This window comes from Ochotona princeps, chromosome 9 (genome assembly GCF_030435755.1).
Source record: "Ochotona princeps isolate mOchPri1 chromosome 9, mOchPri1.hap1, whole genome shotgun sequence".
NCBI classification, from domain to species: domain Eukaryota; kingdom Metazoa; phylum Chordata; class Mammalia; order Lagomorpha; family Ochotonidae; genus Ochotona; species Ochotona princeps.
Genome location: NC_080840.1, coordinates 6,470,168 through 6,485,368, shown reverse-complemented (window position 1 = coordinate 6,485,368; position 15,201 = coordinate 6,470,168). Strand labels below are relative to the sequence as shown.

Sequence of the window (15,201 nt, the reverse complement as noted above, 5' to 3'; positions counted from 1 at the left end):
GTGTGTGTTTGTGTCTGTGTGTGTGTGTGTGTGTGTGTGTGTGTGTGTGTGTGTGTGTGTGTGTGTAGAGCCTGGTTGAAGCTGGGTGCATTGTGCCCTCTGGTGGCCATCCTCTCGTCCAAGCCAGCCAGGCGTTTCCTTTGGGAGCAAAGCTCAGAGCCGGTCCCTGGGGAGGGGGTAGAGTGGCAAGGGTCACTAGCCAGGACTCAGGACCCAACTTACACCTTGCAAGTTCTGGTTTCACCCCAGCTCCTGGGCAAGTTTAAATTCTCTGGTGAGGCTAACACCTCATGGCAGGCCACCTGCAGGAATCTGGAAGAGCTACAGGTGACGGCCTGGCAGGTGCTGCCTGGGAGTGCCAGGGAGCCAGCTCCTCATTATGAAGCTCATTATGAAGCCAACACTGGGCCACCATGCTTCTCTCTGGACTGTCTCTGACCTGCTCTCCCCGGTGGACCTTGGATACACATTTGCTGGTCACAGCCCCATGTGTTTCTGCACGCGGCACCTGTGACTGCCCTGTTTCTTCTCTTAGAACACAGAAACTTTGGGACTTTACAGATTCGTCTGAGCTAAAGCTCCAAGGGGAGCAAGCCCCGGGGTCATCCAATGTTGCAGGAGGAGCTCTCAGCCTGGGGGTGTCCACGGCCAGTTACACGTAGATCTCAGGGCTCTTGGGAAATCCTTGGAATATTGGGCTACCTGCCCTGTGGAGGTGAGGCTTAGCTGGATCCTCCTGGGACCTCCACTCCCTCTGGGTGCCAGCCCTGCCCATAGCTACCCCAATCCAGGAACTTCCCAAACTCTGAGCCCCAGGGTTTGGACGGGGGGCACAGCAGATGGGTAGTACTGTGATAGGAGTCCTTGAACCTGAACCCCAAAAGAGGAAGCAGAGTCCAACCCCACCCCAATAGGTACAGGGGTCCTGGGCCTAGCTGGGCCCTTTCTGCGCAGGTGCACAGGAGTGCAGGCACCCCGGATCTCAGGCAGTCCCGTCACAGAAAGTGACATACTTAATGAGTATGCAGGGTTCATCCAGGGCCTGCATGCGTTCCTGGATGTGTAAGTCCCTTACACAAAATGGTGTGGGACGGGACCAGCATCGCAGCACAACCAACTAAGCCACTGCCTGATTCATGTCGTGACCGCTCCACATCCGATCCAGCTTCCTGACCACGTGCCCAGGAAAGCAACAAGTGGCCCAAAGTGGTTGGGCTTCTGCATCCACAGGGGAGACCTGGGTGGAGTCGCCACTGTAGTACTCCGGGAAGTGAACCAGAGGATGGAAGGTATTTCTCTCTCTCTCACTCTCAATCTCTCTCTACTTCTGCAATTTTGCTTTTCAAATTAATCAATCAATCTTTATGAAGCTAAAATGGCATGGTCTGTGCATAACTCACGGGTGTCCTTGTATACTTTATGCCACTTCTCGATTGCTTGTTGCGCCTAACACACTGAATAGCTGCGAGAGGCTATGGTTTAGGGGTTCATGCAAGTGAACAAGGGCTGGACATTCTGTAACCAGACTGATCTGACCTGGAATTGGCTGAATGCATGAGTGTACAGGCTGGATGTGCTGTCATCCCTGTCTTGGTGTCACAGGGACTGTTAGAGTATCCCACCGAGCTGCAAGGAAGCCAACTGGCACTCTGGGGGCAGAAGAGAGGCCCCTGCACAGGCTGGGTATCAGGGGACACCGGGGTCAGGAAGCTGGCATTTCAGGGGCTCTCGCCCACATGGACACAGTGGCAGCTGAGGTTACCCCGAAGCACTGTGGACACCCAGTAGCAACACAAACAGCAGCTGGATCTAGAAAATGGACAGGTCTCTCTGTCACAGGACTCTCCCGCCTCACGCACACTCCAAATCCTCAAGCCTGAGGGTGATTCCTAAGGCTCTCCCAGGGCACTTGTCCTCCTAACCCCATCGTGGGCACACCGGAGCTTGTGGGAGGGGCAGGGAGTATAGCAGTAGGGTGGCCTCTGCTCTGGCCAATGTATCCAGGCAGTGGCCTTACAGTCCTGAAGAAATACCTGCCGCTCAGGCTCAAGGCGGAGGCGTGGTGTGCATGACCAGGGGCCAGGTCACAGGGAGTGAGCACCTGCATCTTGCCACCTCATGGTCATTTAAGGCATTGCAGCCATGACGTAAAAGCAATCAGAAGCTTTTGGAGTAGAACCTGGGTCTGGGGTGGGGAGGAGTGGAGAGGTGCTGGGCTAAAGGAGGACCCCGGTGATGGGGAAGGGAGGCGGGGTGCAGGGACTGCGTGGGGGAGCTACAGAGCAGCAGGAAGGCCCAAAGCAATGGGGGCAGGGTGGGCACTGAAGCGGGTAGGTGCAGAAGATAGGCTGGGTCACAGCCTGGGCTCCTCCTCTGCCCAGGTGTCCCATTGGTAACAGCTGGGGGCGGCCGTGTGCCAGGCTCTGTTGCACTTGTTTAAACACTGGTTCACTTTATTTGTTTGAAAAGGAGAACAGAGAGAAACAAGAGAGCCCTTCCATCTGCTGGCTCAGACCCTAGGTGGCTGCAGCGGAGCCTCGGGCTCCATCTGCTTCTCCCACATGAGCAGCAGGGCCCGGGGACTTCGGCTGCCTCCACAGGAGCGACAGAGGGATGCTGGCTCGGGGCGGAGCAGCTGGGGCTCATCAATGCTCAGATGTAGGATACCCAGGCTCTATTCCAAGCCCACTGCACCTGCACTTTCACAGGGAGGAGCTGCATCCTCCCAGCAATATTTGCAAGGTGGCAGACACTGTGTGAAGCCACGTGCTCAGACTCACACACCTAATGGGTAAAGCCCGGGGTGGTTGGGTTCCAGGGATCTGTGTGAACCTCTGCTTCATCCTGTCCCAGGGTGGGGTGGGGCTACCATGGAAGGCACTGTCAGCAGGATGCCAGTACCAGGAGAGAAAGGGCTGGGGCGGAACCCAGCTGCCCTCAACTGTTCATACGGCTGCTGTGAGAATCCAAGGTCACATACAGGGAGCACCCACGCAGGCTGTCCAGGGCCACACCGGGAACTGTCACTACAGTTCACATCCCTCTCACACCCAGCACACCACTGCCCTTGCAGTTGCTCACACCCACTTCACACCATAGCTCACACCCATTCCACGTGGCTGTTCACATCCATTTCATGTAGTAGTTGCTCACTCATTTCTCACACGGCAGTTGAAGTTCAGAGAGCAAGCTGGGGTGACACTCCCACCCCTCCCGCATGATCACACAGCAGCAGGTGCATTTGAAGAAACATCCCTGAGGCCAAAGGCGAAAGCCTGCTATCTCTGACACTTTTCTGGGCCCTGGGGAGGGGGGCTTGGCCCACCCTGGTCTAGAAAAACACTGGCTGCAGTAGAAAAATGCCCAACACATGCAAACGAGAAAATAGCTCTTCTTTATTCACTTTGATTGGGATCATTGGAAATAATCGACAATAAATAAACCCAAAAGCAGGGGCTGGGTGGGAAGACAGCTTCATTCAAAACCCATCCAGATCAACCCACACTCAGCTGGGAGCCAGCAGGGGACAGGAAAGCCCAGCACCCAGATGCTGGGACTGCCACGAGGAGAAAAAGTGCTCAAGAGCCTTGGGCTGCAAGGGGGCTGGGGCAGCTGTGCTGCGGGCAGATCACGGGCCCAGCCAGCCGACCAGGTTGTGCCGACCTTGACAAACACTCATCTGGTGACGGCCACTGTCCTGCTTTGCCCAGCACAGATGGCAGCTGGGCGGCAAGGGCTGGATGGTCCCGTGTCCGGAGGAGGGAACCTGACACCACCGCACTACCTGCTGGCCCTAAGCGTGGGGGAGAAGCGGCAGCTGGGGGCAGGTGGCCGGGTAGCTTGCCACTGACATGATGCTGCTCCCGCGACCTGAATAGGAGCGAGACCAGCCGATGGCAATAACAGCACATGCCCAGTGTCTGGCATCTTCTGCCCACCTATGCTGGGCGGTGGCCCCCGGGGCGCAGGCCTGCTGGCACAAAGGGCGTTTACCATCGATACACTGGGAGAGGGCAGGCGAGCCCTTGGCTGGCCTCCATCTTGCTGTGCCCAGGCTACGGGCCACGGCAGGTGGCACAGACATCGCGGTACTCAGCCTGCACTGTGCTTCTGGAGACCTTGGACGCAGAGGCCCGATTCCCAGGGAGGTAGTACTGGCCTCTAGGGCCCTTCCTGCTGCCCCCCCAATGTCTGCACATCTGTTTACGCCCCCTATGTGCTTCTGGCTTCTCCCACCGCATCCTGCTCAGAGGGTTTGCTGGAGGGTGCCAGGCAAGCAGGAGCAGCCAAAGAAAGGCACCCACTGAAGGAGAGCTTGCTTCTTTTTAGCTGCCCACCTGCCCTCCCCTCCCCCAACAGGCAGGAGCGGGGTGTGCTGGGCTGGGCTCTCAGACAGCCTCCTGCTCCCTCTAGCCCAGCGCTGGACATCAAGGTGTGCTCTGGCTGCTACGAACTGAGCCCTGCCTTGGCTCCAACTGTGTGTGTGTGTGTAGGGTGGGAGCTTCTCCTCCAGCCCACACCTGCAGGTGGGCTGCAGCCACCTTCACCCCCTGGGAGGGGACAGCGGATTCTTGAAACTAGAGGCTGGGAAGTCACAGACGCTCCTGCTGCACCCGGAGAGCAGAAGCTAAGGTTCCAGTGAGTTTTGGAGACTCTACCCTGAGAATGAGTGCAGGCCCATGGCGAGAAAGGCGGCAGGCTGGGTTGGACTGCAGGGAGCAGAAGGGGTGGGCACAAGCTGGGCTGGGCGAGCTGGCCATGCCCATCTCTGGAAGCTGGGCGTCTGATTCTTGCTCAGTTTGTTTGCGTTACTGGCCACAGCCAGAGCTCTCTGGCCAGTGACGAGGGTTCGTCTGGGGCTAGGTTTGCTCATGTATGGAACAGGAGAGCTGGAGTTCCTGGGCTGGGAGATGGCGCCCAGTGGAGCATCTCCATAGCAAGGCGGAGTGGGGGAGGGAAAGATCAGAGGGGGTGCCCAGGACAACAATGGATGCCATCTTCACCGTGGGGAACCTACATATGCTCAGTGGGACCCAAAGCAGCCAGTGTGTAACCCGAACCTGGGGTCCTTCACATCCTGGGGGATTGGGTCCACCGTGGCTGCCTGTGTGATGTCCATTCAGGTCAGTTTTGTCCTGGGGACTGGGGAGGGGCGTAGGGGTGAATCAGACCAGCAGCCCGCTGGGAGCTCAGGCTTCATGGCTGGTTCACAGCGCCGACCTTGCAGCAGGACGGGCATCAAGTTTAGGAGAATTTGTTATTTTTCTTGAATAGGAAACACCGTCTGGGTTCCGAGTCTTGCAGAATCTCACCAAAGCCATGGTGGACGCCCTCCAGGAAACCCACACAGAAGGGCGCACAGGAGCCTCTCACTGCTCACCCCTCCCCCAGGATGCAGAGGGGCCCCAGAGCCAAGCGGCCCCCGGGGATTCTAAGAGGGGCTTTCTTCTTATCTCCCCCCACTCGCACTCCTCTCCCAGCAGCAGCCTTAAGTGGCTTTTCTGAATCAGCACCGGCAAAGAGCCGAGCCCCACCGTGCCCGAGGCCTGCCAGCTCCCCTCCCGCCTGGCCCCACGGAGGCTTCAGAACTTGAGGGACACCAGGCCTGGGGATGAACCCGCCAGGCTGGGAGGCCGGTACAGGTACAAGTGCACTGCGTGACCACTGGCCTGACGCCCCTGGGGATCGGCCCCAGACACCCCAAGCCTAAACAGCAGCTGAGCCTCAGTCAGGACCCCCAGACCCCAGCTACACCAGACCAAGCTTCACCACCCAGCCAGCCCCACCAGCGCGACCACACACCAGTGCGTATAATGTCAGTTGAATGAACCAAGAAATCAATAAATAATCAGGGAGGTTGAGGAGGAAGGAAGCCGCCAACAGGCACGGAGGCGTGAGGTATGTGCCAGTCACCGTGGCTCAGACACTGCCCAGACCCCACACAGGGGTCCTGCCAGAGGGCTCTGGGACGGCCCTGCAAGGTGGGGGCGTCTAGACCAGCAGTGGGCCTCTGTGGCTGAAGGCCACTTAAGCCTTGTTCCACTCCAGGCAGTGGCTCGGGAATCTGGGACAGACACTCCTGGGACAGCCACAGAGGGGGAGCGATGGCACCTGGCCGGGAGAGGCTCCCCTGTCCCACGTGGGTTCCTCCTTGTCATGTGGGCCATTGCATGCGTTTCTGCCCTCACCCCCACCACCAAGGCACATGGACGCCATCAGCTGTGCTCCCGGCCACAATCAGAACCACCGCTGATGACTCCAACCGGCAGAGGCACCTGCTCCCGCCAGAAACATCACCACGCTTCTAGGGAGATCTCAGTCAGAGGCCTCTCCTGGCCATCGCCAAGTGAGATTTGGGAAGGAAGCGGTGACAGGGGAAGTCACACCAAGCAAGAGGCCAGGCTTCGTGCAAAGGCGGGCAGTATCTCGCCCGGGCCCCATGCCCATGGATCAGGCATGGCTCTGAGCTGTAGGGCACACGGGTGCACATGGGGACACCCTGGGGGGAATGGAGTCCATCGCCCTGGCCCCTTGCCAGTGACTAGGCCTGTCTTACAAGCAGGGTCTTCCATGCCAGGCACCCCTCCACCCTACAGGCCAAAATGATTTTAGTGTCCAGAGCTAGGCGGGACTTTCCCTGCTACCCCAGGGCAGAAGGGGGTTGTCCCCCAGGGCAGCCGTGCAGGGAGGGTCCGCCTCACTGGGACAGGTTCTGAGCATAGCTCTGCAGCTGGCAGGACCGAGCTACCTTGCTCAAGGTCGGGCACAGGCTGAGAGCGGCAGCCTGGGCACACCCAAAGGGGGCCCCTTGGCTCCGTGAGGTGCTGGAGCTGGAAACAGAGAGGCGCAGTGGGGCGCATCCCTTCCCCGCCCTGCACAGCGTCATCTGCCTTTGAAGATCCGGATCTTGTGGTTTGCCGCCAAGGTGGCCGTGACATTAGACTCGAAGTCTGCGTCGTGCACGCCGGTCTTGCGGAAGGCACCGGCCGAGGGGTTGTTCTCCCAGTAGTGGTGCCAGTTGCCTTTGCTGTCTGCCCCAAAGCCATACAAGTCCACCTGTACAGGAGAAAGACAGGTGAGACACCTCCAGGAACCGGGCGGGGGGCGGGTACAGACCCTGTGTCACATGCTCCAGGGCACAGTGCCCGCCCCCTCCTTTGGGACAGGAATGGGCCAAACACTCCCGGGGCTTGTGTGCAGGTGTGCAGTACACCATACACCACCATGACCTGTGGTCGCTCCACTGTGCAACAGAAAACACCACCTACCTGGGACCTTGTACCTGTTTAACATCAGGTCCTCAGGTCTCCATCCCCAAGCATCACGTGGCACCCACGAGGAGCATGTACAAATAATTGTTACATGTTAATTTACAAAAACAAGTTGGAAAGGATGGAATAGAGGCTGGAGGCCTTCTTGGAGGAAGCAAAGTAGCTTGCCAGGATTCAGACAGCCCTGCTGTAGGTTCCCGGTGCACCCTGGGCTTGGTGAGGCAAACACAAGTCAATCAACCTCCATTCCAGGCCAGCCAGAAGGCTGAGTGTGTGTGTGTGTGTGTGTGTGTGTGTGTGTGTGTGTGTGGTGCTGAGGGGGCTGGACCCCTTCTGAGCCAGGTGCAAGCTTTACTTCACACGGGATGGAGAGAAATGGAAAGATGAGGAGGGCTGAGCTATGGAGCTGAGCCCTAGAATTCCTCAAAGGTCATCTGGAAAATGGGGTGAAGAGCATGGCCCAGCCACCGCATCTGAGGCCCTCACCAGCCAGGGCTGGCAGCCAGGCTCTGCTCTCAGGATGAAGCGCAGGCAGCTGTCCACTGGGGGCGCCAGGGAGCCCAGGGACATGCAGCCTTTGGCCATCACAGCCTGGCTGGCCCTGGAGAGACATGGGCTTGATTTAGAGCTCCTATAGCCAAGAAGAGGCAGAGGCCAGGGCCTGAGGTTGGAGGAAGCTTTCCCATGGAGGGGCCTTCGAGTCAGGTGGCAGAGGAGCCCCAAGGAGTGGCTTCCAGGGAGGGGACAGCAACATGGAGAGTGGACTCCAAGGGTGGGGCGGAACAGGCCGGGGGCAGCCTGGGAGGGCCAGCAGGGACGGAGTCCTGGAAGAGGAAGACCGGGAGGCGGTGAGTGAGGTAGACTCCCAGCAGACCGTGCAGCTGGCTGCAGCTGGAGGGGCTGCAGACCCCAGGGCTGGCTGTGAGGGTAACTGGCATGGAGTCTGCGTGGCCACCTTGCAACCCCCTTCCTGGGGATCCATCCGTGAGCCAGCGGACGGTGGACTGCCTGCACTTGGGCTCCAACCAGATTGTGTGTGTGTGTGTGTGTGTGTGTGTGTGTGTGTGTGTGGTGGCCCAGTCTCCTGTAAGACAATCCACAGACATGCAGGCCCACAGCTTGGTGGAGAGTGGGACCCTCGGGTGACATCTGACTCCCACCCCCTGGAATTGTGGTGAGTCTGGGCTGTGCTGTGGCTGCAGGCGCCACCATTTCCTCCCCAGGGGATTCTATTGAAGCCATTATGACCATGCACCATGACCTTGGGCCGCTCTCCCTGTGGCCTCCTGAGCTTGAATGTTGAATCTGAGCCTACACCAGCAGAGTCTTGAGGGCTCTGGGGGACCCCTGCAGGACACCCCGGGAGGTGGGTATCACACGGAACCTGAGTTTTCAGGAGGGATGGACACGCCCTGGTCACCTGTCCCCTCAGTATCCCTGTCCCTGCTGGGCACGCAGGGGTGTACCTCATCACAGATGTGCATGGAGAAGATGACGGAAAGGATCCCGGTGGACGGGTACCGCCCGTGGCCCTGCAGCCAGCTGTCGAAGACGTACTTGATGAAGGCCGGGTGGTAGATGAGGATCTGCAGGAGCGATCACAGGGCCCGGGGTGAGCCATGAGACAGAGAAGGGGATACCGAGCGGGACTCCCCATCCACTGGCTTACACTCCCACCGCCTGCACCAGCTGGCCCAGGCGAGGCGGGGGCCTCGGGACCTGATCTGAACCTCCCTTTGTGAGGTGCGGGAAGCCAGCCCCTGCTGAGAATCCGGTGCTGCCTCCCGGGTGGGCGGGGAGCTGGATCAGGACCAGAGCCAGGCACCTTCACCTGGAACGGGCATCCCAAGGGGCAGCTTAGCTACTGCGCCAGGCACCCACCGCTGGAATCACCCACTTTGAACAACAAGCTAACACACTGAGGTCTCTGTCCTCGGGTGACTGATGTGCACGTGGGTCAGGAGGGTGAACTGCAGTATGTGTGTGGTGTTACCCAGCTGGCAGGAGCAGAGCTGGGAGTGTGCATGTCCCGCCTCTTGGCTGCTCAGGCCAACGGTCGTGCAGGTCTCTGACGAACCCTTAATCTCAGCCAGGCCCAGGTACTACTGTCTCCCAGGGGGCTCTTCTGCCCCCCAGCTCTGCCCGTGCTGGTGTCCCATGCCTACTTCCCAGCAGGGCAGCACGGCCCGGGGCAAAGGGGCAGGAGGCACAAGGAACCCGTTTTATCTGAGCCTTCTGTGTGACCCTGGGCCAGCTGCCTGACCTCTCTGTGCTTGTGGAAGGATGGTAGTTTGTCAAGGACCAAGGTGGGTTCATTCCAATCCCTGCTTGGCCTGTCTGCAGCGGGGTGGGAACACAGCGAACCCACAGGTGAGCATGGATTTGAGCGACTCTGAAAGTGCAGCTTGATGTACCAACCAGGTGGGCTCGTGGGGAGTGATGCCCGGGGTCTCAGGACCCTGCTCTGCCAGCCTCTCCCAGGGCCTGGACCCTCCTCGTAGGGATGCTAAATGCTCTGCTGCTGCCTCCACTGGGAGCCTGGAGCCTGGGGTCTAGGGGCTGGGGCTGGAACCCAGGCCTGAGTTGAGAGACTGAGAAACGCTTGAGCCTCAACTTACCTTCTCCTGTTTCACTTTGATCTTGGAAGGCACAGGGACGTAGGTGCTGCAGTTGGACAAAGAGAAGATGGGTTACACAGGGAGGAGTCCCCCTTCCCCGGCTCATCCTTAGGTTTCCTCCTGCAACAGCTCCCTGTGGGCGCCAGGGGGCGTCCTCGGCTCACTCCTGCAGGAGCTTCACACCTGCCTGGGAAGCTGGGAGCAGGAGGACTCCCTCCCAGCACCCATGCCCAACTGTGGGGCCTCAGCTGCCCTTGATCGACTGTCTCGCCCATCCCAGAGGTCCCACGTGAGGACAGAGGTCACTGTGTTGGGCCTGACTGCACGCCCCTCCTGGCAGCCAGGGTAAGGCCACATCCTGGTCAGTCCTGGCTGCTCCCAAGCTCCGAGCCCGTCCCTTCTCCCGTGTCCCGTGGGCCCAGCTCCCAGCCCCCTGCACCCAGCTCCCAGCCCCCTGCAAAGGGGTCCGTAGAAGCAGGAAACCCAGGCTACTCCTTCCCCAGCGAGTTCTGGAACCTAGGAACTGGAGCCAGAGAGGAGGCTGGGCTGAACTAGCTTCAGCCAGAGGCAGGCTGCTAGCCAAGCCTCCGCTTTCTCATCGCGGGGTTCGGAGGGAATATAACGGCCATGGCCAGGATTCAGTGAGTGAAGTGTCCAATGCCAGCTCCTCACTCTGCAGGAGCCCAGGTGACTCAGCAGGAACCCAGGTGCTCTGTGCACCCTGGCCTCTGGGGGCAGCAGAGGCACCAACTGCCCTGCTCTCTCTGGCATCTGACCTTGGGGGTCCACACGGGAGTCCCTGAGCAGCAAGTGGTGGGATGGGGATGGGGGGGCGCGGGTACCCAGGAGAGGCTGGGGCTCTGCACGGAGGCAGGGACTCACTGGGTGATGGTGCCCGTGGTGGTGGCGCTGATCACCCACTGCAGGTCGGTGGTCTTGAAGGGGACCAGGACCATGCTCACGTTCTCCCCCAGCTCCCGGAAACTCTCGGGGTACACAAGATGGTGGGTGGTCTTGCTCCCCACGTCGACCTCAAAGCCCACAGTGGGCGCTTTGTTCATCCTGGAAGGGGAAGTGACACATATGGTGGCAGAGGGGAGTGGGCCTGAATTGTGGCCTTGGCCGAGTCCCTTTCCAACTCCTTGGGCCCCATCTGTGAAATGGGCACAGATGTGACCCAGTGCCAAGTATCTGATCTGAGAGGGTGGGTCTGAGCATGCCTGCCGCTGGGCACCTTGGGGATGGAACCCTATGTGTTGTGCTACCCTTAATCAGGGACAGAGAGGCTGTGCGAGGCCAGGAACCCTGAGACATCAGGTTAGAGGGCATGGAGATGGAGAGACTATTCTAGAAGGTCTCTGGGGAACGGGAAGGAGGCTTCTCACCCTTGTGAGTGATCTCCAAGGATTGCAGACAGACTGGGGACAGCTTCCTGGATTGTCTGCTCAACTTGGGGGAGAGCAAAGGTGTCTTGCATTACAAGCCCACGGTTCTGTTATAGCCCCGACCGCCAAGCAGGGAGGGATTTGAACAACGAAAATGGGCCTCGTCTAGCCAGTTGTGTCTTGTCTGTGGCTTCTCCATCCCCCTCCGTATAGATCCATCCTGACCCCACAAGCTGAGATGGGGAAACGAAGGCTTGGAGGGTGCAGGAAAGAGCCTGGGGTCCCCAGGGCAGTCTTGACTTAGGCAGCCTGAGGCCAGACACTTGCCACTGCACCAGCCCCCCTCCGCAGCGTCCCGTGGCGTATGGTGCAGGTGGGGCGGGGGCCCGGGCACTGACCTCAGCACAAAGTCGTGGCTGTCTATGTCTGGCCCGTAGAAGGACTCTCGCAGGTTGCCGGAGTTGCCCACCACAGCACAGCGCCGGCAGCCCACTGACCCTTTCTCCAGCACAGGGTCCACGTTGCCCGGCACCACGCTGAACAGTTCCCTCACGGTGTCATTGAAGTTACTGGGCTGCTTCTCCCGCTGGAGCTTCTGTGGGCAGAAGATGGGACGGGTGAGCCTGACTGTGCTGCCTCTGGCCCCAGCAGGCTTTGTTTCCTGGCTGTGGAACCGCCTGATGGGCATTTCCAGGCCCTCCGTTGTCTCCTTCTCTCGGCTGGGCCCCTGAGATGGAGGCCACCAGACACTGCCCTGCAAGGAGACCAAGCTGCCTCACTCACCCAGCACCTGCCTGGAGCCAGGCACCTGCTGTGTTCCCCAGCTGAGGACTTCTCTGAAGGCAATGGAAACTTCATCCAGGAATAGTGACCAGGGGAAGGGCCTTGAGATGCGATCATACTGGGCTGTCATCAGGGTGCAGCCCTCAGGACTGAACCCTGGGGGCTTCTCATCGGAGACCACAGAGCTGCACCTGTGAGCATCCCCTGCCCAAAACCCTGTCTCTCACCATGCAAAGCACTCTGCCACCTCGGGGCTGGCCAGCAAGAACGCCAACAGCAGAGGCTGAACCAAGGATGAAGCCAACCCTAAGGCCCTTTTCTCTGTAGAGTTCTCTTGGCTCCGGCACTTCACTACGGGAATGAAAAGCTAAGGCAGGACTGCTCCGGTAGCCTGCAGCAATTGTGGACCTCGGCTGATCGGTCAGGCACATGGCACAGGCACCTGGCGGGGGTGGCAGCTCGGATCTGCACTGTCCACCTGGGCCCAGCTTGCCACACTGGGCAGAGCCTGTGTGGGACCCACCCTCTTCATTCAACCTGCTTCTCCTTAGCATCTCTCATGGGCCACAGCCACGACCTTGGGAGCCCATCCAAACCTCATCCCACCTTGCTCTAGATCTCACATCAGATCCAGACACTGGCCTTGGGGCCTGCGGACCCTCACTCACACCTCGCCAACAAGAGCAGCCAAGGGCAGCGGGGGTACACAGGCTCCCCAACCCTAACTGCCACCTGGCTGGCTGGCACACAGCACCTGTGCCTTCCCTCCATTCTGCTACCCTCCGCTCCCCCCACCCATGACAACCAGAGTCAGCCAGACACATAGGACGCCCCTGATGTGTGTAGTTACTGCACGTCCAAGGTCAGGTGGTGTCTACGGAAGACGCAACGAGGTAGAACCTTGAAAACACTGTGCTTAATGCAAGAAGCCACAGAAGGACAGCGGTCGTTTCCTTCTGGTTGCACGAAGCACTTAGAACAGTCAAACACATCATACCAAAGCAGAAAGGAGGGGTGACGGAGGCTCAGGTACAGTGAAGATGGGGTTGATGTAGACGGGCTGTGGGTAGGAAGTGGCAAGTTACCTAACCCTGGTGCAAATGCATGGATTCTGTTACATGCACTTTCCTGCAAATTAAGATACCGATTAAACACCTGTTGCTAATAGGATGCCCAGGGCCGGCCATCGCCTGTGGACCACGGCAAGGCTCAGCTGCGGGTCAGCAGGGCTTGGGACAGTCTAGATGCTGCACATCCAACTGGCTCCCAGGCAATGCCGCAGCTGCTGCAGTAGCCGCCACTTCCCAGCACGCCTGGGTTGAGGCCACAGCCAGGCTACTCTGCAGGAAGCCCACCGGAGGTCCCCAGCCGAGAAGGGCTGCCGTGCACTTGGCCTTGCCAGCAGGTGACCTGGCCTTGTGTTCCTCCCTGTGTGGCTGCTGAACTAAGCAAGGCCTGGTATCCACTGGGTGCTATGCACAGCACTGCCGTGAGTGACATGGCTTTGCTCCCATGACTCACTACGGAAAAGCAGCCAGCTCCTTGGGGATGCAAGCCTTGTGAGCATAGCCCAAGTGGACAGAAAGGACAGCTTGGCAGGAATAGAGAGTCACTGTACAGCACAATGAAAACGACACAAGCCGAGCGGGTCCCAGTTCTGGCTGTGCGTGCTCAGACAAGCTGACTTCTCTGGGCACACAGTGAGACTGACAAGCGCTGAGTGCCCAAGGAGGCAGCCTGCCAATTAGAGGCAGCATGCTGCCAAGATGGAAAAGGAATTCCAGCAGAGTCGGGACGGGATGACCTCCAGGGGGCAGCGCCTGGTACACTGTCCTGTGTCACTGAATGTCACGAGGCCCACGCTCCAGGACCCCAGATCTGTTCCCGTCCTTCCCAGCAAATGCGCCTCCCAAGGTCTGTCTGGTTGCTTGGTGCCCCCTGTGGCTCCTTCACTTGCCATGGCATCCAAGAGACCACAGCGCTCTCTCAGCGGTCTCTGGCACACGGCGTTACAGCACGATGCTCCTGCAGATGCCCCATCACCCCAGACCCACGCACAAGCTGACTCCTCTAGGCAGAGCTCGCCCCTCTCCTCTGGGAAGCCATCTCTGAGGGCCCAGCCCCAGAGGAGGGGTGAGCAGGTGCACCTGTGTGCGGCCCCTGCGCCCACTCTGCAGCAGCAGGGCCCTGCCTTGGGACCCTCTGTGTGCCCTCTCTCCCCAGCCCTGTGCCACCCCAGACCAGGGAGGCAGGGTCTTCTCGACCACATTCTATCAGTGCTTGGAGTATGGCAGGTGTCACATGAATACAGCACGATGCATCCGGCTCTTCTTCGATCTACTTATGCTCAACCCTGGAACAACCTTGCAGACACCTGGATCAGACCCCTGGATTCCCCTGAGTAGAATTCCGCCGTGACTTCCGGCTGCGTGTCCAGCAAGTTCCAGGTTTCTTTGCTCTGGGTTTAGCTAAGTCCCAGATCTGCCTTCAGAGCATCTCCTGCTACCAGGGCTGTCTGTGGTCCCTGGGATGAAGATGCAGGAACCTAAGCAGTACTCCCCTTGCTCTGACTGCCACATGTCACGGATTCTGTGGCTAAGGACCAAAGAGGAATAACCAGAACCCTGCAGGGCTCCAGGAGCCCCCCAGGAGCCCCAGTCTCCCCCTTCCCACTGACCCCACTGCTGCCCAGGCCTCACCAGCCACCATCTGTATGTGTCCTCATCCAGGAGGGCGTTGTGTGTCGTGAGCAGCGGCTGCATGGTCTGGTTGAAGCGCTCGTCAAACCATGCCGAGAGCTTGCGCTGGCCCACACAGTGCGTGCAGGTGCACGGCCGGGACTTGAGCAGCCTGCGCAAGTTCTCGGAGAGCTCCAGGACCATCTGTTTGGGGAACCAGGTGGTGGTCACCATGGTGTGCGAGTAGTTGAGGAGGAAGGAGGTGAGGAAGATGAAGAGCATGAGGAAGGCGAGCGCTTTGAGGGTCTTTTTCCTGGGGGTCACCATCTTTGCTCTACTAGGGACGAGCCCTCCTAGCAGAGGACAGATGGAGGATGGCTCCAAAGGGGTGCACCCCGACCACGTGTGGCAGGTGGCTCTCAGCAAACACGGGAGCCAGCCATGGCTGCAATCCCGGCACAGCTGA

The 15,201-nt window shown here is 59.4% G+C and overlaps 1 protein-coding gene across 1 annotated transcript; it reads right to left on the bottom strand.

Annotated features, from left to right (window-relative positions):
• Positions 1–6,743: 6,743 nt before the first annotated feature.
• Positions 6,744–15,141, bottom strand: ST3GAL1 (ST3 beta-galactoside alpha-2,3-sialyltransferase 1). The gene is made up of 6 exons (XM_004580741.2): positions 14,757–15,141; positions 11,673–11,869; positions 10,772–10,951; positions 9,890–9,935; positions 8,738–8,857; positions 6,744–7,056 (listed from the first exon to the last, which is right to left on the bottom strand). Exons 1-6 carry the CDS (start codon positions 15,060–15,062, stop codon positions 6,883–6,885), a joined length of 1,023 nt encoding a protein of 340 aa, XP_004580798.2. The 5' UTR covers positions 15,063–15,141; the 3' UTR covers positions 6,744–6,882.
• Positions 15,142–15,201: the final 60 nt, after the last annotated feature.